The sequence below is a fragment of the Ambystoma mexicanum genome, chromosome 6p (assembly GCF_040938575.1).
Source record: "Ambystoma mexicanum isolate Mex_15411 chromosome 6p, UKY_AmexF1_1, whole genome shotgun sequence".
NCBI lineage: Eukaryota > Metazoa > Chordata > Amphibia > Caudata > Ambystomatidae > Ambystoma > Ambystoma mexicanum.
This window is the reverse complement of record NC_090935.1, coordinates 941,073,965-941,097,445: the sequence shown is the minus strand read 5'-3', so window position 1 is coordinate 941,097,445 and position 23,481 is coordinate 941,073,965. Positions and strand designations below refer to the sequence as shown.

General features: G+C 44.5%; 1 protein-coding gene across 2 annotated transcripts in view; it reads right to left on the bottom strand.

Moving 5' to 3' along the window:
* DMXL1 (Dmx like 1) overlaps nt 1–23,481 on the bottom strand; it is a 1,868,248-nt gene that overhangs the window by 1,533,182 nt on the left and 311,585 nt on the right. For both annotated transcript variants that reach the window (XM_069625559.1, XM_069625560.1), the window contains exon 10: nt 5,285–5,500. In XM_069625559.1, coding sequence (XP_069481660.1) covers nt 5,285–5,500 — 216 coding nt within the window. The remainder of the gene's footprint in view (nt 1–5,284; nt 5,501–23,481) is intronic.

Here is a 23,481-nt window from a genome sequence, read left to right as displayed (position 1 = left end):
ACCATAGCCCTGCCTACCCTAGCCAGGAATAAGCGTAACCTTACACCTGACTTATTACTACCTTTGCTACATCCCATCGCCAACACTCCATTGACTATCGGCATAGACCCTACCGAGCTATTCCACAGTTATAACTCCACAATGAAGCAAGCAATCAACCTGATTGCGCCTCTAAAACTACAAAAAGCTAAAACTACCTCCCATTAAGGTAAACAAATGGTTTACTCCTGACCTAAAAATACTCTATATTGACAAAAGGGCAGTTGAAACTACTTGGAGAAAACATCCAGAAGGCTCTTTCAGACAAAAAAAGCTCTTACAAGCAAAAATCAACACCAAAAAACAAGTTACCACCAAATTTGCATCCCTCCAAAGGAATCAGTGGCAAAATCCCATCATGTACCCCCTTCCACTTCTCCCAAGTCTCTGCCAAAGATGTAGAAAACATTCTAGGACTTAACCCTCCGTCAGGGTGACATATGCCCGGCAGCGATCATCACGGAGAGTGCTAGAGAATTAGCCCCATTTATCACAGCACTGATAAATGCATCATTCAAAAATTGCTTAGTACCTGACAACCTCAAGGAAGCATGGGTCATGCCACTATTAAAAAAGCCTACTCTAGACCCCAATGTACCCACAAATTATAGGCCCATCACCACGGACCTATTTCTCTTACAGATCCTAGACACCTCAAAGATAACAACCTATTAGGCCTCCGGCAATCCGGATTTAGACCTAGGCATGGCACCGAGACGGCACTGTTAGATCTCAAGATCCAGATGGATGAGCTCAAAGACAGAGGCAAGCTTGCTACCCTCCTGCTCTTGGATCTTTCAGCTGCCTTTGATTTAATAGACCATGAAATCTTGACCCAATACCTAACCTCAGCAGCCGCCTTCTCATCTAATGCAGCCAGTTGGATGAAATCCTTCCTCTCAAATAGAACCACAAGGGTCTTCTCACCTGCGGCACCAGCATCACCTGTGCCCATCACCTGTGGAGTCCCGCAGGGATTATGTGTATTGCCCACGCTTTACAATATATTCGCAAAACTCCTATTCGAACGCCTTGACAATCTGGGTGTCACGTATACCAACTATGTGGATGACACCCAGATCCTGGTCATACTCACTGGTTGTTACACTCAAGACACCAAACTGATCAATGACATTTATCTAGAGATCCAAGCTTGGATGGCCACTCATAGCCTCTGTTTAAACAATGATAAAACTAAAATACTTATCATTGGATCCCAAACTCATTTAAATAAATTAGACACATGGTATGAGTCCTTCAACATTGATGGTAATGTCATCAAAGTCTCGAGGGAAGTCAAAACACTGGGCATATACCTTGACACCACTCTGACACTAAATAAACAAGTCAACTCCCTAGCCTCTTCCACAGCATACACCAATAAACTGATCAATGTGTGCAAAGCCCTTATCTACCACTAGCTGCACTACACTAGCAAGAGCACTCATAGTAAGCTTGACTACTGTAACACACTGTTCATCGGGACCTCCGTGCGGAATTTAAACAAACTCCAAGTTTTGCAAAATAATGCACTAAGGTGGGCCCTAAATCCTGCGCTCCAGTCACATCTTTTTCCATATAAGAGAGGCTCAATGGCTACCCATTTGCGACAGAATTACATTCCGATCAGTTATCACACAAATGCCTCGCCAACACGGCTCCCTTGTACTTGACAACTAAATTCTCGAGACACCAGTCTAACAGACCCATCAGATCCAACTACCTCAACCAACTCACTATCCCCAAATTCAACCTAAAAACAGCATGAGGCTCCAGCTTCCCAGTGGTAGCAGCAAAATGCTGGAACTCCCTCCCCTCTGGCATTAGAGCAGACACTTGCCTTCTGGATCCTCAGAGCCAAAACTAAAGCCTGGCTCCTCAGCTCTAACGACTCCGGGCATAATTCCATCCTGGAAAAAGCACACACCTACATTTTGCGATTTACTGCGTTGTATCTGAACATGAACCTTGTAAATATATGTATAAATGACACCCTTGGTTTACTTACTCTCTGCGTTCAGCCACTTGCTTGTATGCTTTTGTGATCTATGGCTCAGTGACTACTTTATATCTATAAGGTGATTTGTAACACCTCACGTACATTTATCTGTAAGGAAGGTGAACTGTAACACACCTCCTCCCTACTTCGTGTGATCTGTGTATTTTTTGCTGTAACCATGTATCCTTGTACCTAAGTCAAAAGCGCCCAGATACCCTTGGGTGTGGTGCGCTATACAAGTAAATAAATTAATGTTATATGCACTATCACAATAATACGCTTTGTCCTCCGACAATTCTAAAATTGTAAATATATACAGTTCTAGGTGGTACCACGATTACTATGATTCCATTAAAATGCATCAAATGTACTCAGTTCATATAGCATAAGAATCAACACAGTAAAACAATATCAACCATAGACTAAGGAGGAAGATAAGGTGGTTAGACAATTTGCAGAATACTGGCCCAGTTACCTAGACACAGGTCTGTATGAGGATCCCCCCCAACATGGGCAACCTGTATATTAATATGCACTACAAGCCCAGTCCATATATTGACTATTAAAGTCTTATCTTCTTCTATAGTTCTCTTCTTCTATAGTTCTACAACCCAAATGTACTTTGTGTTGTAGAGTTCTTCGTCCCGGAATCGACTGGCCCTTCTTGAGTGCACTCCCTTTCAAGCAGGAGCCACTGGTCGTCGAACTTCCGAGATGAAGGAAAGCTGAACGTTGTCATTGAGGCAGCAGCTCCGGTTATTGCGGTGCTCAGTGATCGAAAACGTCCTGCAACAGGGGAGGCATGCGGTGCACTTCGACGACGATGGTTCGTTGCCACAAAGTGTTAGTGAAGAACTTTGGCCCAGCAAGGGCATCGAGTCGTCGGCGTCTGGCGTTGACGAATGGGATGTGACCCCGGCTGGCTTCAGTAGCTTCGTCAGCGTCTGAGGTCTTCGGGTGGCAGGAAACCCACCAGCGGATTCTCCTCTGTCGTTGGCGGCCTGGACTTTCTCCGGCAGGATGAAAGTGGTCGATGGTGATGAACAAGGGAGTCCTTGGATCAAATGTTCTTAGGCAAAGGGAGCTCTGCGGCTCCGGTCGGTGACGGCGGTCGTCGACGGTGGACGGCTGTCCGGTGCTTCTCTTCGTTGTCCTCGGCAGTCCCCTTCTCTGGTCGGCAGCCTTTCGTAGGTCTATCTACCAGGGAGCTTTGGCAAAGATCAGCTGGTGCACGATGGCCCCTCGTAGATCGGGGAGAGGTCTCCTTACCAGGTCCTCTCTTGGATCAGTTCTTGAAGACACAGCAGCTTTCAGATTACACGGAAGGGAACAGCGGTGCACCTTCTTCCGGTTAGGCTTCAAGAGTAAGCATCAAGTATCAACTTCAGCTACTGAACGATTTCGAGCAGTGAGAGGCCCCCAGATATACTGTTGATCTCCCATTCATTCTGCTGAGTCACACTCAGGCAACCAATCCCTCAGAAGGGCAGTCAGGCAGCCAATCCGGCACACAGTGCATTCAGGCCATTTGTCTCCATCCAGACACTCACAACACAAAGTGTGGATTCGGACAATCACTCTGCCATTCAGCACTACACACAGCATACGGTTTATAGACATAATTTCGAAATCAAAAATTTCGAAAGTCAAAAAGTCGAAAAAAAAATGTCGAAAAAAATAATGTCAAATTTATTTTTTAAGACGTTTTTTTTCGAAATGGGGGGGTTCCCCCCCAACCCCCGTTTTTTCTTTTTTTTTGTTTTTACCTATTTTTTTTTATATAAACTAGAGCCCAAAAAAAAATATCGAAAAAAAAAATAATTCGACATTTTTTTTTTCAACATTTTTGATTCGACTTTTTTGACATTCGAAATTTTGTATTCGATATTATGACTGGACACCACAGCATACATATCAGTTTCAGGCAGGGCTGTCTCAGTCATTGTGTCAAACACCAGATACTAGACACTCACAACACAGAATGCGTATTCGTCCCACACTCCATTCACCCAGGTCCCACCCGACGGGCGTACCCACAACGTACAGTCACTGGGAAGGCTTAGTCTGGCCTGGAATTCCCTACACCACCATATATGGAACTTCCACCCAACAGCCAGTCAAGGGGAAGGGACAGAGTCAGTGCTTCCCATGATTTTGGGAAAACCAAGGTACAGGCGATGGACGGCAAGGGGCCATGGGGGCCATCTTGTCTCCATCAGGAATCCAGTGATTCCAATGACCTGGCCTGGACATCCCAAAATGGAGGATGCACAGGGCACCTGTGAATTCAGCACAGAGCTGCCTCCAGCCTATACCCTGCTCTGTGGTCCACACACAGGTGCCCAAAAACATACACTAGGAGTACAGGGTCGTAATCCCACCCATGGGTGCCACAAGGGTATCCCAAGGGTCTGTTCACCAAACCAAACACAGAAAGAGCTGCACCACCAGAAGTCCCACGTGAACTCCTGTGCAGAAGACAGAACAGACATGATAAAGCAATAAAGGACAAGGATTCAGAGGCCCTGTCCCTTTGATGCATTTCCAGGATCACAATCACTGCGGGTAATCAGCATCTAAGTCAGTCAAACCGTTAACTTGAATAGCTCTCCATGTCGAGTGTAGATTATTAATAATGTTTAAAACTCTGTTTTCTTCCAAACCAAAAGCGGGAAAAAAACTATCCGAGGACATTGACACATAAAGGAGCTTTGGTAATTGTACACGCAGATTTGGGATAGTGTTGCAGAAACGTCCCCGTTGACAGATGCCCTTTTCGATTTCAAAAACAACAAAAGATGTAATAATCCACACTAACCCCTGGATGTCCGCTTACGCATAGCATGTGAATTTGAAGAGTCCCAGAAAGAAATGCATGTACCAATTCCCACTGGAAATCAATGAATCCCGGGTTGTAAAAGTGTTATTACTTGCTGTTATGACTATAATCAAGTCTAAACCTCCTGCCATGTCAGAGAGATATGTTTAATGGCAAATAAAGTACTTAACCAACATGTATAGACTTAGAAATAGGTACACAAATCTCATTTCTGTTCACATATCATACACTCAAATACATTAAAGTAATCAATTTGGTGTAACCTGTGATTAAATGTCTTATTTCTGATCCCACTAGGCAATCTGAAATACCTACAATATGATATGAAAATATATGGAAAACCAACATGCAAATGCTCCCTAAATAAACACAGGTTCATGCTTGCTACAAGCACAGACCCTGCTTACCTTCGTCTGATTTTTCATTTGTCCGGATGGAATCCTCAGTGCTTGCCTCAGAAGACTGCTGTTCAAAGCATGACTTCTTAAGCTGCTGCAAAAAAACTTCTGTTGAAAGTGTGAAATGTAGTTCTTTATTATTCAGCCAGTGCACCACAAATGGCCCACTTTTTTCTTCATTCTCATTAAGGCTCATTGATGTGATAGAAGGAAGCAGGGGAATGTCTGCAAGGTAAAAAATTAAACAATTCATTACACAAATTCATTGAGTGGAGACTTACTTTATTAACATAAGCTCAGTCACTCTTTCATTTCAGGGAAGGGCTAAAGACTTTGCTCTTTGTGGAATTTCAACACATCACAAATAGCTAACTCCCATCTCTGGCGAACCGTTTCCTGCCCTATGCTACAGGCCAACTTTCCGCCCTCTTATTACAATGCAATCGTTGCGGGTAAGGGTAGGTGCATTCAGAACACAGACCAATAAGAATATCACAAGCATCCATAAGAAGAAAATTGCCGATTTTATATTTGAACACATTTATGTACAATAAATCAGTGTCAAACCACCATCAGCCTTCAACACAGTTATACAATCTATAACCAAATGCACTAATAAAGAAAAAGAAAAGATACCATTTAAAGTGAATGTGTGAGTTTATGGACACATCATTAACTCTAATTCTAGTTCAATACTTAAGCATTATGCATTCTCTTTCTATATTGAAGGCCCAGTAAGCAGAAACTGCAAAAAAAGCAAACACGCATCAAAAAAAGACTACATTTACCATGAAAGTAGAGAAAATGTGGTTGTTTTAAACAGATGGAAAGAAACCTCCGGATCCCTCACTAAAACCCTTCCTAAAGTCTCATCCCAAGTGGCCAGAGGAGGGCAGAAGTTTCCTGATCCCCAACCCTGGGGGTGGTGTACTGCGGGAGGATCACCTGGGTGGAGACAGGGCCCAGGGTAGCGAGGAGATTCCATGGGATGAGACGCAGTATATTTCCACAGAAGGGGATATTCTTAACGCTATGCCAGAAGAGGTTATGGCTTATTTTTTTATTGTTTAAACAAGTTAACCTTTAACAAATTACAAGAACAAATATTTTACATAATATTACACCAATTAATCATCCACTTTACAACCACAAAACAGAGAAAAAAATGTAAACAGTAAACAGATTCAAACAAATAGTAAGAACAATTCATCATTTACATGGTGACCTCGTCCTCTAGTCTTAGGGCTTTTACAAATGTGATGACAGCTATTATCGTCTAGGTGGAATGGCCAGACAAACGAGTAGCCCAAGAATTTGCCATAAGATCATTGTCCCCCTCTCTAAAGAACTTTGGTAAATGTTTCTTCCTTATTTCAGATACAACTGGACAAGCAACAAAAAGATGTTTCATAGTTTCTAGGATGGATACATTTCCACAATAGCGACAGCCCGCAAGTGTCGAGCCCAGCAATCCTCTTCACACCATGATTTGCTTGGTGGGAATAAGATTACATCTGAATCGCAGAAAAGCTCTACAAACCCATTTGACTGGATACATGGCTAAAAATGGTGCCAGAAATCCCAGGTTTTTTTTAGGTCAAATCTAAGATGATCTAAAGAAGGGAAGGAGTGCATTTTTTCAACAGTATTTTTTCAATCCACCTGGTCCAAACTTGTTTTCACCTTTTCAGGGTTTTCACACAATTCAAGGGAGGAATTCATATTTTTTAGAATTTCACAGGCGTGTTCCAATACATTATTCAGCCATGAGCTCTGTTTCTACTCCAGAACGGTTTTCAAATCAAGGAGCAGAGCCACCCACGGGGCATAATATTTTCCTCTTCAGTAGGATACATTTCCAATGTGCCCGGGTCTGAAGGGAGATGATGCCCGGATCATACCCAATAGCCTCTATGGGAATCGCATTCGGCACTCCCAACACTCGCCGCCAGACCAAAGTTTCCAGACGTGGCAAGGAATCAAGAAGGGTTAGTAAGTAGATCTGCATGCCATATAGGATCTTGTGCATCAGCTTCCCTTCATTGTATTTAAATGCTGGTGTAAGGGAGTAAATTCCATAACGTCCACCCACTATCACAAGTTGGTTAATTAATAGCGTGGTTCGATCCTTCACCCAGTCTAGAAGCCCTGATCGGCTAGGGGATGCCTGGATCAAAAATGGCAAGTACACCAAAGACTTAACATTCATAATCGGTTCGTTACCAATATGCCATTTGGGGTACACCTTTCTTTTACTTTTGGAGGAGCACAGAATTTTCGATTTGGAGCAACTGTTGCATCAGGTGCACTTCGAATTCTGTTAGTAAGCGCTGCATCCCCACTAGGGTACAGTCAAAAAGGAGAAAATTGTCAGCATATGATAGCCAGCAAGGTCTTAGTAGGCCTATCACGGACTAACCAGGACTGTGTGGATTAAGTATTCACCAGCGTCCGACAGGTAGAGCCCAGTAAGAATCGTTTTTCACTGCTGCTAATTGCACCTACCGATTTGCCAGGCTGCAAGAATACCCACACAGCCTGCATGCTGCAATATTGATGCCAATAGCTGCTCGATTGCCACTGCCACCATTAGCTACCACAAGGTTTTTGCACCTCCAAGATGGCCGCCCGCCATACCTCGACGAGCCCCAGTGCCTACTGGGCATAGCTGACTGTTCTCAGCTCTGATTGGCCATTGAGCCCTCTTTTAGAGCCTATCGCCAGCCGGTAGGCGAAGCTGGCCCAGTCCCATCAAGGCCTAGGACAATAAGGCCAATTCCTGTCTTTGCCTGTCCTCAGCCTTCCTCGCCGTTCGCCCAGCCCCTCTCCCGGATTCCTGACCCATTACAACGGTGAACTCAGCCTCGCTCAGGGGGCCCGTGAGTAAACTAACTGCAAATGACTTTTGATAAGACTGTCGCCGTAAGTTTCATATTGCCATTATTGTGCACCCGCGCCTCACTGCACGTTGTATTTGTGCTTGATGATCCACCCTACTGTAATTGCTCGCTCCAATCTAGGCGCATCTACCAATGCCCAATTGCCCTGCACGTCTGCGCCTTTTTAGCTTCTGGGCACCCTGATACTGCTCACCGCCTGAGCGCCAACCTCTAGCCAACCTCCCGCATCAGCTCTGCCGCCATCCCGATGATAGCGATGACCGATAGCTGGTAATTACTTATGCGCGACAATTATATGCATCCCGCCAGACCCTGTCCTCACTATTGTCTCCTTTACATTCGCACCCTCACTGCTCTTGCTGGCTGGCTGTGCACATAACTGTTGATTACATTGGCGACATAGAAGCATGTGACTTTGTTTGTTCTTGCGACTCCCCTGCTCGCCCAGCACTCACGGCACCCATGCTCCACTTCATCTACTCGACCGCATTATGTAGATTAATCCACTAAGCGCCAGTAACTGCCTGAACTGTCTCCATGCGCTATGCTTAATTACTGCAATACTTTGCCATCATTGCCTATATGCTCGCTGCCTGTATGCTTAGCCGCACTCACACTCTGACAACTTACATCTAACATAACTCATGTGCCGTTCTATGTATTGGTAGCCAACTGTTGTCACCTGATGTTACATACGGCCACGTTCGTGTCACCTCATGTATTTAAATGAATTAAGGTCAGCCATCACACCTGCCAGTCTGCCTAACCTGAACTACGTGTTCTCAATTGAACGTATGTACTGCCTGTGCCACTAGCCTTGCATTCAGACATAGTACTCACTACACACTCCGAGTCCTCCATCCCTGCCCACTGGCTTAGCTTATTTCCACTATGTATTGGTGCCTGACCACACTCCTCCACCTAATGTACATTTACACTAGACATTGGACAAGCCAGCCCTACCTACATACTAACCAACACAAACACACTAGCACACCCAAGTTAGCCATTACCCAAACCTTGTGGACTACTACTATGGACACTGCCAACCCTTATTTGGATTATCGGGAACTCTGGATACGCCACTTTGCTACCAGACCAACTCCCAATCAACCTTGCGCTATTACTAATAGAAACCTCAGACTCAATTCTAGAACCACCCCACTAAAACAACGTCCATACTTGAAGCTTTATAATAGCTCATCCCAATCCTGTAACAACATCACTAACTATGCCCCAACCTTACCATGCTCTTACCACCCAAGCATCTCAATTAGAAACTTCAGACTAGGAGCACGATTGTGATTAAAAAACCCCCAACCACAACACGCCCACAAGAGCAACAAACTTCGGCGCAGTAACAATACTCTAGCTAATCTGGCCACTGATTTAGACAGCAAGCTAGCCCCATCACCATACATGGCCCATCTCTACCATCGCAAAAAACTCCTGCAAAAGACACATTCATCAAAGCAGCCTTGGTGAATGCTAGGTCCCTATCCGCCCACGCACTGGACATCGCTGACTTCATAACTCATGAAAAGCTTGATCTCCTCGCAGTTACGGAAACCTGGCTTAATGCTGCCTCTGGACCATCTCTGGCCCTTGATATACCAAATGACTTTGCTATCATAAGATGCAATAGAAACACCAACCAAGTGAAGGGAGGCGGACTTGCCCTAATCTTCAGAAACACCTACGACATTAGAGTCATTCAGGATGCTCAAATTCCCTCTGCCGAATCCTTGTCCATCAAACTGCCACTATCACCTAACCCCACAGCAACAGTGCACCTTATCTACCGACCACCAGGACCCATTTCCTCATTCATAGAGGATATTGTATCTCTTGTATCCACCGACACTAAACCTAATTCACAAACTATCCCACTGGGGGACTTCAACCTTGGTTTTAATGACCCCACGAATAATAATGCCCGTGATCTAGCTAACGCCCTATCAGACTTGCGTCATACCCATATTATTCATGAGCCCACACGTATCAAAGGAAGAACATTGGACTGGCTCACCAACCTTAACTGCTCGATCGATCTTCTATCCAATGATCCATGTATTTGGTCGGATCATCATAAAATAACCTTTTCCATCAAAGCCAACACACAACACCCTGCTCCTATCATCACTCCAGCCACCCGCACTACAAATAAGAAAGACATTACACCAGATTAACTCCTACCACTATTACTTCTCCTTCTTGACAAATTGGCCACCTCCGACCCCACAGTCTTAGTAGACTGTTACAATCAGGCAATACTGAAAGCCTTGAATACCATCGCCCCCCTAAAATTGCGGAAACCTAAACCACAAGGTCATCTGAATACATGGTTCACGCCGCATCTTAGAGAACTACGTAAAACTAAGAACTGCAGAAGCACATTGAAGTGCCCTTCGGTAAAAAATAAAAGTGAACTAATTCTAGCAACTTCTAGCTATAAACAAGCTATTATACTTGCCAAAAAAGACACCTATAACAAAAGGATCGAACAAGCGGAATCTAACACAAAAGAACTTTAAGATTCTAAAAGAATTAGAATCGTCGATTGCACCTTTTGATAAATGTGTCACAGATGCACTATGGTGCAGCAACATCCTGAAGGCACTTCTAGATAAAATAGCCCGTTTACAAACTAAAATCAATGCGAAAAAAGACCTGTTACTCGCTGACCCTGATCACAAACAACTTCCTAACAAGTCACCTAACCTTTGGGCCAACCTGTAAGACATTTAGTTTCTCACCTCTCTCAATTTGGGAGGTAGAAAACATCATTAGAAAACTTAAACCATCGAATTGCCAAGGCGACGCTTGTCCTGCTCCGATTTTCAAGCAGCAGCTCATGAACTGGCACCATTCATTACTAACCTCATCAACACCTCCTTCAAAACGGGAGTAGTGCCTGATAATTTAAAAGACGCCTGGGTCATCCCACTAATCAAAAAACCCACTCTTGACCCAGCCAACCCGTCTAACTATAGGCTGATAACAACTGTACCCTTCTTACTAAAGATACTAGATAGAGCAGCCTACCTGCAAATACAGGCTTATCTAGAAACAATCTTCTGGGACTAAGGCAATCCGGCTTCTGACCTAGACATGGCACGGAAACTGCCCTAATAGATCTCACTACTCAGATTCAAATTTTAAAAGACAATGGCAAACTAGCACTGCTCTTATTGCTTGATCTGTCAGCAGCTTTTGACTTGGTCAACCACCAAACGCTTTACCACCACCTGAAATCTGCAGCTCACTTTTCCGACGCAGCCACTGCCTGGATCAGCTCCTTCTTGGCTAACAGAACCATGAGGGTCTTTTCTCCTACTGACTCGGCTGAACCCTCACCAGTCCCGTGTGGTGTCCCGGAAGGCTCTTGCGTGTCCCCAATGCTCTATAATGTATTTCCGAAGCCCCTTTTTGATATCCTTGACTATCTGGGTGTCACGTATACTCATTATGCGGATGACACCCAGATACTCATTCCTATCTCTGGCGACTATGAAACTGATACCAAAACCCTCAATGAAATATACGCAGTAATACAAGCGTGGATGGCACACCATGGACTTTGTCTCAATGACGAAAAAACTGAGTTTATTATCCTTGGTACTCAATCTAAACTAAAAAAACTAAATACTGCTTTCAAATCGTTCACGATTGATGGTAACCCGATCCCGGTCTCTAATAATACTAAAACCCTTGGTATCTACCTCGATGCCACATTATCCTGCACCAAACAAACCAATGCAGTAGCGTCTTCAGCCGCCTACACATGTAAACTTATTACCGCATGTAGGCCGTTTATCTCCACTCCCAACTGCATTACTCTTGCTAGAACGTTAGTCTTGTCCAAAGTAGATTATTGTAATGCCCTCTACTTAGGCACTAGCTGCAAAAATATTCACAAACTACAAGTAACTCAAAATAATGCCATTAGGGCAGACCTCAACATCCCTAAGAAGTCGCATATCTCCGAGACTAGATGTAATCTGTATTGGCTCCCTATAGAGCACAGAATATCCCTCAAAGCTCTTGCCCTTACCCACAATGCCAGGGCTAACCTCGCACCATCCTACATCTCTAACCAACTTACCCCACACACATCTACAAGACCACTTAGAACAGCTCAAGTTAACACTATGTCTATACCAAGATTCAAACGCCATAACTCGGGAGGAGTTAGTTTCCCTGTACAAGCCTCAAAGCTATGGAACACACTACCTGTTCCAATCAAGTCTGTAACCTCCTTCAACCTATTTAAACGCAACACCAAATGTTGGCTTTATGACCTGGACACATTGACAGCTTAACATCCTAGAGCTTAGATTTACTGCCTACCCACTGTACATATTGTAAATAATATTACCATCTGTCTCACCTTCGGCCCACCGCCTTAATTGCAACATGTATGCTTGTACCTGTAATACCAATGTATGTATTTATTTGTAACCGCAACTATTGCAACTGTTGGCTACTGCTTGCTAATGTAACTGTACTCTTTTGTAACGATCAAAAAACGCACACGCCCGTATGCCCCTGGGCCTGGTTGCGCTTTAAAAATAAAGCGAATACAAATACCAAATACAAATAAAGAAGCAGGGTGCTAAGGTGCAACCCTGCCTAACGCCCCTTCCTATCGATATGCTTCGGGAAAGACCTTCAGTACCATTCAGACGCACTTGGATTTCGGACTTCTCATGGAGACCTACCAGGAGTCTTATTACCCCGCCTGGTGTCCCCTACCTCTAACTTGATCCACAAAAGTTGTCGATCTAATGGATCAAATGCAGCACCTAAGTCAATTGATGCTACATATACTGTCCGATATTTACCATCCCAGGCTAGTTGTTGAATCATGCTAGTCATCGCACCATTCAAGGATGTTCCTAAACCTCTCTGAAAGTCGGTCTGCCATTTTGTCAATCTCCAAGCAGACACAGCCCATTCCTCTTGGTGTGACAGCAGGATAGATGTAAATACCTTGCTGTCAACGTCCAGGAGGGCAATAGAACCATAGTTCAGATGGTTTGGTCTTACTCTCTTCTATAGGAACAATGTGCGTCTTGGACCATGATTATGGAAACTGCTCTCAAAACACCACCTCTTTAAATAGGGTGCTTAATACCTTTGCCCAAAGAATGGGATTGTCTTTCAGGAGATCATTTGAAAGTCCATTGGGGCACTAGATGGGCTAATATTTTTTATCACTTCCAGGACAATATCTGGTTCGAACTCTACTGGGCTCATCTTTTCCCCCAATAATAGGAAAAGGGCCAATTAAGGCTCCCTCGGGGGGTGCATACAAGGTAGAAAAATTAGTATGCCATCCATCTGTTTTTCAATCTGGCAGGAATCAATGGAATGAGAGAAAAATTGGGCGGAACCCTCTTTTTTGTGAAGGGGGCCTGACTCCTGAGGGTGGGTATACTAGAAAAAGAGGAAATGGAGTCAAAAAGGCTACCCTGACCCAAGACGGGAAAGGAGGTCACAACATTTGCAGCGAAGCTAGGTAATGGCTAGCTTATTAAGACAAACGCCCTTAAAGACGGCGAGAGTATCAAGAAAAAACAAGTTTATTTAACACTAACACGATAAACATATTTTCAGAAAACGAGACATATTTTCAAAAAGGGTGCTATTGCATTCAGGATGTGCAACCGTGAGCACATAAATATCTGCTATTTCGTGGGTTAGTAGGCAGAGTGAAAACTTAGTACATGTATTGCTTGGAATCACAATACGATCGTTTTGTCGACACAAAGACTGGTGTTTCTGGTTCGGTGTATTCATTGGTGTTGTTGCAGTGGCTGTACCAGGTGGAGCCGCGCTGCTTGGATGTACCGAACGGTCTTCAGGACTTATACGTTGTGGTTGGAGTCATGATGGTGAAGTGTGTCCATCTAAATATTGTGAGAGAGGACTGGGTTAGTCTGGGGGCGGTGTTGTCAAAGATTTGTATGATTTTCAAGAAAAAGAATGCTGCAAATAAAAGGACCTACCGTGATCGGATAATTATACGTCTGGGTTGAGGTCCAAATTAATTGGCAGGCATCTGCGGTAACGTCTGATGTCAGGAGCTGTAAGTGAACAATTAAATGAAAAAAAGGGTGATTACCCTATTGGGCAACGAATGTTTGCAAATGCCTATAAAGTGATTCGGTGCCGTAGAGAGAACCGCCTATGTTGAGTACAAGTGGTCGTGCACAGTTTTAGTATAAAGGATTGGCGGTGCTTTCAGTGCTGGTTGGGTTGAAATACCTCACTGCTGATGTGGGGAGCCTAGTAACGGCGTGTGGAACATGGATGCAGGTCAAGTTGGTTTAGCGTACGTCTGAAAACCTGGGCTTAGAACCTAGGGGGTTGAGTTTCGGAGGGCATGGCGGAATGAACATGCGTGGCTGAAGAGGTGACTCGAAAGTGGCGCGCACGGGTACCTGGTGATAGTCGACTGTGGAGCTGTGTTGCCTCCTGCGCTCGGTCCAGTTGTTCTGTGGGTAATGAGCTGTGCTCCTCCGGAAAACGATACTGCGCCTGCGCGATGGCGAGTCGTGTTTTAAAGGCTGCAATGCGCATGTCGCCGGGGTGTTGGGTGTACAGGCGCATGAGTCGGTGATTAGTGTACAGGCGCATGAGTCGGTGTGGACGTCAGTCCAGGGTGGGTATTGTACGAGGGTTGTCCAGGCACTGAAATGAGCATGTGGATTACAATTTAATGCTTTATAAAGATACTGCGCTGGTTAGCATCCGACAAGTAAATCATTTGCTATTGTCGTGAAGGAAACATTTGGATGTCAAAGGATTGGCAGAAAGTTTCGCAAAAGATTACGGCTAGCAGTTTGGATAGCACACCAGTACATATAGTGCAATTTGACTGTTTATACATATGGTTTTCAAAATGAACAAATTTAACAATTGTAGGAAAACCATCGATTATGGCATTTTGTATAGATGTCAAAAGATGTGACAGGATTGGCAGAAGGTTATTTTGCAAAGGATATCGGCTTGCAGTATGGATGGCACACCGGTACATTTCGTGCAATTTGACTATTTATACATATAGTTTTCAAAAATGAACAAAATTAACAATTGTGAGAATAACATCAATTGTGGCATATTTTCGAACTGAACAATAGAATGGACATATTCATACAGACATGAGCATTTTGTTACCAAGTACACTTTGGTGGACGGCTAAAAACCCAAAGAAGCTTCGTGGCTGATTTTTTGGGGTAAGGATCGCTTTTATTTGTTGAAAAAGAGATTCCATTCTATTGAAATGTTTAAACCCTGTTTTACAGAGTCTAGACGGTAAATCCATTTCTGTTCTAGTTTGCGTAAGGCCAGGTCCCTGTCACCTCCGCGAAAGGGGTTCCCCACTGTTTGCAAAACTGTCCAGAAGATGTCATTATGGGTGTGATTTATGGCTTTGAAATGTGCCACTAGGGGTTTGTCGTCTACTTGGTTGCGCACACAAGAACAAATGGTCTGTTTACATAATCAAATGCCCCTGCAACCTCATCTACGTTGGCAAATCGAAAAGAGAGATTAGACAACGCATATGCGAACATCGTTCTTGTGTGCGCAACCAAGTAGACGACAAACCCCTAGTGGCACATTTCAAAGCCAAAAATCACACCCATAATGACATCTTCTGGACAGTTTTGCAAACAGTGGGGAACCCCTTTCGCGGAGGTGACAGGGACCTGGCCTTACGCAAACTAGAACAGAAATGGATTTACCGTCTAGACTCTGTAAAACAGGGTTTAAACATTTCAATAGAATGGAATCTCTTTTTCAACAAATAAAAGCGATCCTTACCACCAAAAATCAGCCACGCAGCTTCTTTGGGTTTTTAGCCGTCCACCAAAGTGTACTTGGTAACAAAATGCTCATGTCTGTATGAATATGTCCATTCTATTGTTCAGTTCGAAAATATGCCACAATTGATGTTATTCTCACAATTGTTAATTTTGTTCATTTTTGAAAACTATATGTATAAATAGTCAAATTGCACGAAATGTACCGGTGTGCCATCCATACTGCAAGCCGATATCCTTTGCAAAATAACCTTCTGCCAATCCTGTCACATCTTTTGACATCTATACAAAATGCCATAATCGATGGTTTTCCTACAATTGTTAAATTTGTTCATTTTGAAAAACATATGTATAAACAGTCAAATTGCACTATATGTACTGGTGTGCTATCCAAACTGCTAGCCGTAATCTTTTGCGAAACTTTCTGCCAATCCTTTGACATCCAAATGTTTCCTTCACGACAATAGCAAACGTTTTACTTGTCGGATGCTAACCAGCGCAGTATCTTTATAAAGCATTAAATTGTAATCCACATGCTCATTTCAGTGCCTGGACAACCCTCGTACAATACCCACCCTGGACTGACGTCCACACCGACTCATGCGCCTGTACACTAATCACCGACTCATGCGCCTGTACACCCAACACCCCGGCGACATGCGCATTGCAGCCTTTAAAACACGACTCGCCATCGCGCAGGCGCACTATCGTTTTCCGGAGGAGCACAGCTCATTACCCACAGAACAACTGGACCGAGCGCAGGAGGCAACACAGCTCCACAGTCGACTATCACCAGGTACCGTGCGCGCCACTTTCGAGTCACCTCTTCAGCCACGCATGTTCATTCCGCCATGCCCTCCGAAACTCAACCCCCAAGGTTCTAAGCCCAGGTTTTCAGACGTACGCTAAACCAACTTGACCTGCATCCATGTTCCACACGCCGTTACTAGGCTCCCCACATCAGCAGTGAGGTATTTCAACCCAACCAGCACTGGAAGCACCGCCAATCCTTTATACTAAAACTGTGCACGACCACTTGTACTCAACACAGGCGGTTCTCTCTACGGCACCGAATCACTTTATAGGCATTTGCAAACATTCGTTGCCCAATAGGGTAATCACCCTTTTTTTCATTTAATTGTTCACTTACAGCTCCTGACATCTGACGTTACCGCAGATGCCTGCCAATTAATTTGGACCTCAACCCAGACGTATAATTATCCGATCACGGTAGGTCCTTTTATTTGCAGCATTCTTTTTCTTGAAAATCATACAAATCTTTGACAACACCGCCCCCAGACTAACCCAGTCCTCTCTCACAATATTTAGATGGACACTTCACCATCATGACTCCAACCACAACGTATAAGTCCTGAAGACCGTTCGGTACATCCAAGCAGCGCGGCTCCACCTGGTACAGCCACTGCAACAACACCAATGAATACACCGAACCAGAAACACCAGTCTTTGTGTCGACAAAACGATCGTATTGTGATTCCAAGCAATACATGGACTATGTTTTCACTCTGCCTACTAACCCACGAAATAGCAGATATTTATGTGCTCACGGTTGCACATCCTGAATGCAATAGCACCCTTTTTGAAAATATGTCTCGTTTTCTGAAAATATGTTTATCGTGTTAGTGTTAAATAAACTTGTTTTTTCTTGATACTCTCGCCGTCTTTAAGGGCGTTTGTCTTAATAAGCTAGCCATTACCTAGCTTCGCTGCAAATGTTGTGACCTCCTTTCCCGTCTTGGGTCAGGGTAGCTTTTTTGACTCCATTTCCTCTTTTTCTAGGAATCAATGGAATTCATAAATTGCCAAAATGACCTGGTGTTTTTGTTCCTCAAGGATCGCAGAAGCGCCTCAGCGTCTTCCTGCAGTGCTTTTCACCCAGTTTAAATACATCTGGTGCAAACGCATACACTGTATGATAATAGCCTCTGGGGTCATATCAAGAGAAGATCTCAATACTTTCAACTCCTTTCTGAGTAGTTTCTTTTTAGCAGTGAGAATTTTCTCATAAGCATGTACGTGCCTGTTCATCTTAATTTGCAAGGCACAATGCCCAAAATGTCCATTCTAATGTCGAGCACTCTAGGAATTCTTCCAAGGAGCCATTCACTCTTTTAGCGCATCCTGCTATAGGATGAAAGACCACCCTGAGGTATAGGTGGTGCAAAGTGATGGACACTCTGCTATAAGACATGTAATAAAATGGTATATGGTTGTGGCTCACCCTCGACGCAGGCATGACCCCCCCTAAAGTATTGGCCGATTCACTGGTACCACAAGTAATTCCTGTCCCACAGATCGGAAAGGCAGTTGCCTGAGCTCTTGTGTGTAGTAGTTCAGTTGAAATCAAACAGGGGTGTGGGTATATGAAAGTGTTGTTACTGTAACTAATGTACCGATTGTAACAGACGAAACTAATTGCATATAATATTTGTGTTGTATTCTTATTGTTTCTGTACCACAAACATTTAAAACAAAAAGCAATAAACAGATTTTTTTTTTAAAAAAAAGAACATATCAGTGGTCAATTGGCAGACAAATGATTGCAACACAAATTAAAAATGTACTAAAGTTAAGACTGCATATAGAACATTTAATTTGCAGCAGTTAATAGTTATCTAGACCACGTGGTGTTCTAGTAAAGGACATTTGCAAGACCTTTAACTTGATTTGACGTTAAGTGGTCCTTTGCAAGAAATGCGGAGGAAATTGAGTTGTCAGTAGGAGATTTTTAGACACATAGGACCAGTCAAGCTGTTCAGAACTATAGTAGGACTAAATAAACATTACCATGGGTTTCAGGTTCTCACTAAAAATATAAGAAATGTAGTGCAAATGTTTGGACAGTAAAATTGGCCACAAATGGAGCACTGATGCCTGTCGAGTCGATGTCCCTCGGAGGCCTCTGTCTCGACGTCAATGTCACTGCAGGTATATGTAGCACGTGCAGCGCCCGTTGGCCTCAGTTCCGTTTTGTTGAGTGAAGCTTTACCTTGTGTTGGACAGTTACTCCCCCTGAGAGAGCATAGACTGCAACCGCAAGGTATATTCTACTGCGGGGTAGGTTGGGAGGGGCAATAAGGAATATGTGGGAGGAACATCCAGTCGAAAGAACGTTTACATGGGTAAGTAACTTGGTCTTCGAATGGATTGTGTCCTCCCATATATTCCTTATCTTTGATACACTCCCAAAGCAGTTTATTTTATTTGGAGGAGGGAGTAGAAATGAATGTGTTTATGTATAGACTGAGTGCAAAACTGCTTTTCCAAAAGCAGAATCTTGGCTGGAGAAGGAGTCTAAACTGTAATGTTTGGTAAAGGTGTGCACAGACGACCATGTGGAAGCTGCCCATATGTCTTATCAGAACACTTCTCTGCAAGGCGGACGAAGTTGCAATGCCCCTGGTCGAATGAGCTCTTAGATGTTCTGAAGGGTCTTTACCTGCGAGTCTGTAACATTCCGATGTAGCTAGTATAATCAATCTAGATATAGTTTGCTTAGTAATGGCCAGTCCCAATTTGTGATCTGAATAGCCCACAAATAACTGGTCATCCTGCCGCAATTTTGCCAATCTGGAGATGTAAAAACTCAGTGCACGTCTAAGATCAACCCTGTGAAGTATTTCCTCTTCCTTCCCAGGATGTGGAGGAGGATAAAAAGAAGGTAGCATTATTTTCTGAGTAATATGAAACTCAGAAACAATTTTGGGGGAAAGTAGGCTTCACTTTTAGTACCTCTCTGTCTTTATGAAAGACAGTATTAGGAGGCTTGCAGGATAAAGCCTGTAGCTCACTCACACTTCGGGCTGATGCTATTGCCACTAAAAAGACAGTTTTCAGAGTTAGCAGTCTTAATGGACAAGAATGCAGAGGTTCAAAAGGAGCTTCCATCAAGTAGTTTAACAACAAGTTGAGATCCCATAGTGGGACTTTAAACGGGATTGTAGGGTAAACATTAGTTAGTCCCTTTAAAAACTGTACTACTAGAGGAAACAAAGTAGGAGACTTCCTCTGAAGTGCACTTAAAAATAGAAAGCGCTGCCAGATATCCCTGGATGGTACCAATCTGGAGCCCCAGATTTGCTAGATGGAATAGAAACGATAACACCATAGGTGTATTACATGAGAAAGGGTCAACATTCTTATCTCTACACCAGCTGCAGAACTTTTTCCAGCAGCAGCGGTATAAAGATTTGGTTGCTGACCGCTTGGCCGAAAGCAAAACCTCCATTACATCGTCTGGGAGGTCCCAAACCTTGTATCTCAGCCTCTCAGAAACCATGCGTGAAGGCTAAGAGTCCCGATATCCAGATGGAGAACCCGACCCTCCTCTTGCGAGAGAAGATACTCTCTTTGTGGAAGACGAATCTGAGGGCAGATGGACATGCCCAGAAGGTCCCCGTACCACGTCCTCCTGTCCCAGTCCGGTGCAACTAGGATCATGGATTTCCTGAACCTTCGCAACCTCCTGATTATGTGAGGAATGACAGGGATTGGAGGAAACGCGTATAGGAGTGGAAACTCCCAGTTTACCACAAACGTGTCTCCTAGAGTTCCTCTAGGAGGAAATTCCCTTGAGCAGTACAGTTCACACTTCCTGTTGGCACTGGTTGCGAACAGATCCACTTGTGTGGTTCCACAAAGAGTGAAGATCTCCTGAATGGCTTCCTGCGCTAGTTCCCACTCGTGGTAGAGACTGCTCTGCCTACTCAGAGCGTCCGCCGTTGTGTTCTTCTCTCCGGCTAGGTGAACTGCCGATAGAGTGTCCAGAGAGAGTCGTTCTTTTATAGCCCAGAACCGATGCTGCATTGCTTCTCTGCACAGTGTTAGTGACCCTACACCTCCTCTCTTGTTGAGGTAGCGCATGGCCTCTGTGTTATCCGTTATTATCAGGACATTTTTTCCCCGTACAGAGGGCAGAAAGGCCTTCAGCACTAGTCTGATTGCCCTCAGCTCTAAAAGGTTGATATGCTGGAGACCAACGACCACTGATGGTCAAATCGTTGGTATGGGCTCCCCACCCCGTGAGTGAGGCGTCCGTCACTACTGTTATTTCCGGCCATGGCTGCCAAAATGGTTCTCCTTTCAAGATGTTCTCCCGACAGGCCCACTACTGAAGATCCAGTGATACTCTGTCTGGGATATGAAGGAGATCTGACATCCTTCCTGAGAATTGTGACCACTGGGTCCTGAGAGCCCACTGGAGAGATCTCATTCTCAGGCAAGCCTCCGTCACCAGAAAAATACAGGATGCCATAAGGCCGAACAACCTCAGAAAATAGAAGGCTGGTAGATGGTGGGGATTCCTGAATTTGGTCACCATCTACAGAATGTCTCGAGTTTGGTGGCGAGGCTTTTCCCAGGGATGCATCCAGGACTGCTTCAATGATTTGGAGTCCTTGTGATGGAATCATGTGGGACTTCTTTCTCAAATTCAAGAAGCCCAACCTGTGGAGGGAGAGCTGAGCTGTTCCAATGCCTGTTCCGGGGAACTGGCCCTGATCAGCCATTCGTCTAGGTAGCGGTAGACATGAATCCCCCCTCTCCTGAGACTTGCTGCCACAAATGCCATTAGCATGGTGAAAACCATCGGGGGGAGGTCAGCCCAAATGACAGAACCTGAAACTGATAATGAAAATTGCCAACGGCGAACCTCAGGTAATGTCTGTGCTTGTGATGCATCGGCACATTAAAGTAAGCATCCTGGAGGTCCAATGATACCATCCAATCCTGAAGCTGGAAGGCCTGAAGGACCTGAGAAAGGGTTACCATCTTGAACTTGTCCTTCCCGAGGAACTTGTTCAAGTCTCTTAAATCCAAGATGGGTCTCAATCCTTAGTCCTTCTTTGGAATTAGAAAATATGGGGAGTACCAGCCCTAGTTCTATAGCACCTTTCTTTTTTTCTTTTTTTTTTTTAATGAAAGCTAAAAGCTTTATTCTAAGTTGCAAGGAATAGGCTAGAATGATTGGGGAGCAACAAGTAAGTACATCATTCCAGTCTTCCATCCTGCAGTCTGTAACGGTCATACCTGGAACCTTAAGGGAGCACCAGGTTCCAGGCTCTTCCAACAGTCTATGGCAAGCAGTGCCTGATGTAACATAAGCCAGCACTACACATCCCCCCTTCCCTATATTGAAACAATCAAAACAAAAACACCATCATAAAGGACACCAATCTTTCATCATACACAGCCAACTCCTCAGCAAACGCAACCTTATGGAGAAAAAAAAAAACAACCAACTAGAACAACCACCTGTGTCCCATCACCACTCAAAACAACCTCCAATGACAAACACCACAGAGCCTCCCCATAGAGCACACAGAAAATCTCTTGCATAAGGAGCGGATATGGAACCTTCAAAGAGTTGTTCCCCGGTGGATGACTCAGGTTTTTGCAGGAAAGGTAGGTAACCTTGGGCAACTTCTTCCAATTCCCAAGCATCCGAGGTAATAGCCTGCCATTCTGTCAGATGCTGCGACAACCTGCCTCCTACTGCAGTCTTGTGAACGAAGACCTCAGAGAGGTTTTTGAGCGGCTGACGCAGTGGCTGAAGGTAACGGAGCCGCTGCTGTTGCAGTCTTAGTACTTCTTCCCCGTCCACCACGGGGGAATCATCTTTGTCCTCTTTGAGCTGGCTGTCCTCTGCCCCTTCCAAATGTGGAATAATGGCAAAAGGACCTCCACCTCCAGGGCGTACCTGTGGGGCGGTTTGAAGTTTGTCTTATTGCAGCTCCAAGGGATTTTGGCACCGCCTTGGAAGTTTGCAGCTTCTCCAAACACTCCTCAGCTTTATTAACAAATAAATGTGTGCCGTCAAAGGGCATGTGGAGAAGCCTGGATTGTACGTCTGGGGCAAATCCCGACTTTCGCAACCAAGCAAATCTGTATCACTGTAGTAGCCGCCATAGCTCTGCTGATACGGTCAACAGAGTCGAGACCACTCTGGAGGGACTCGCACATTGTGTCTTTCCCATCACTGACAATGTTAAGGAAACCGTCTTGCTCCTCCCCCTCCGGGATATGGTCAGCCGCCATAGAAATTGCACTCCCAAAGGATGTGTGTGAATCTCGCTAGCGTGCATATGGTTTTGGCCGACTTTAAAGCCATACTACCAGCCGAGAAAACCTTTGACGCCATGGCCGAACACTGTCATCTCTATCATGGGATAGGCATTTTGTCTGCCTGTGCAAGTGGCTGCCTGCACTATAGGGCTTTCTGGAGTGGGGGTTTGGAGAGGTGAAAAGGGTCAGAGCTAGAGACACTGTACTTGGCTGTCAGCTTTTTATTTACAGCTGGAATAACCTCTGGTGCCCCCCAATTAGAAGACACCCTCCTTTACAAGGCTTGGTGAAATGGGACACTTGGCTCTTCCTGTGGCCCTCTGTCCAATATGTCGGAGAGATCATCCTGTTCAAAAACAGGTGTGGGTCTCGACCATCCCATGTATTCCATGGC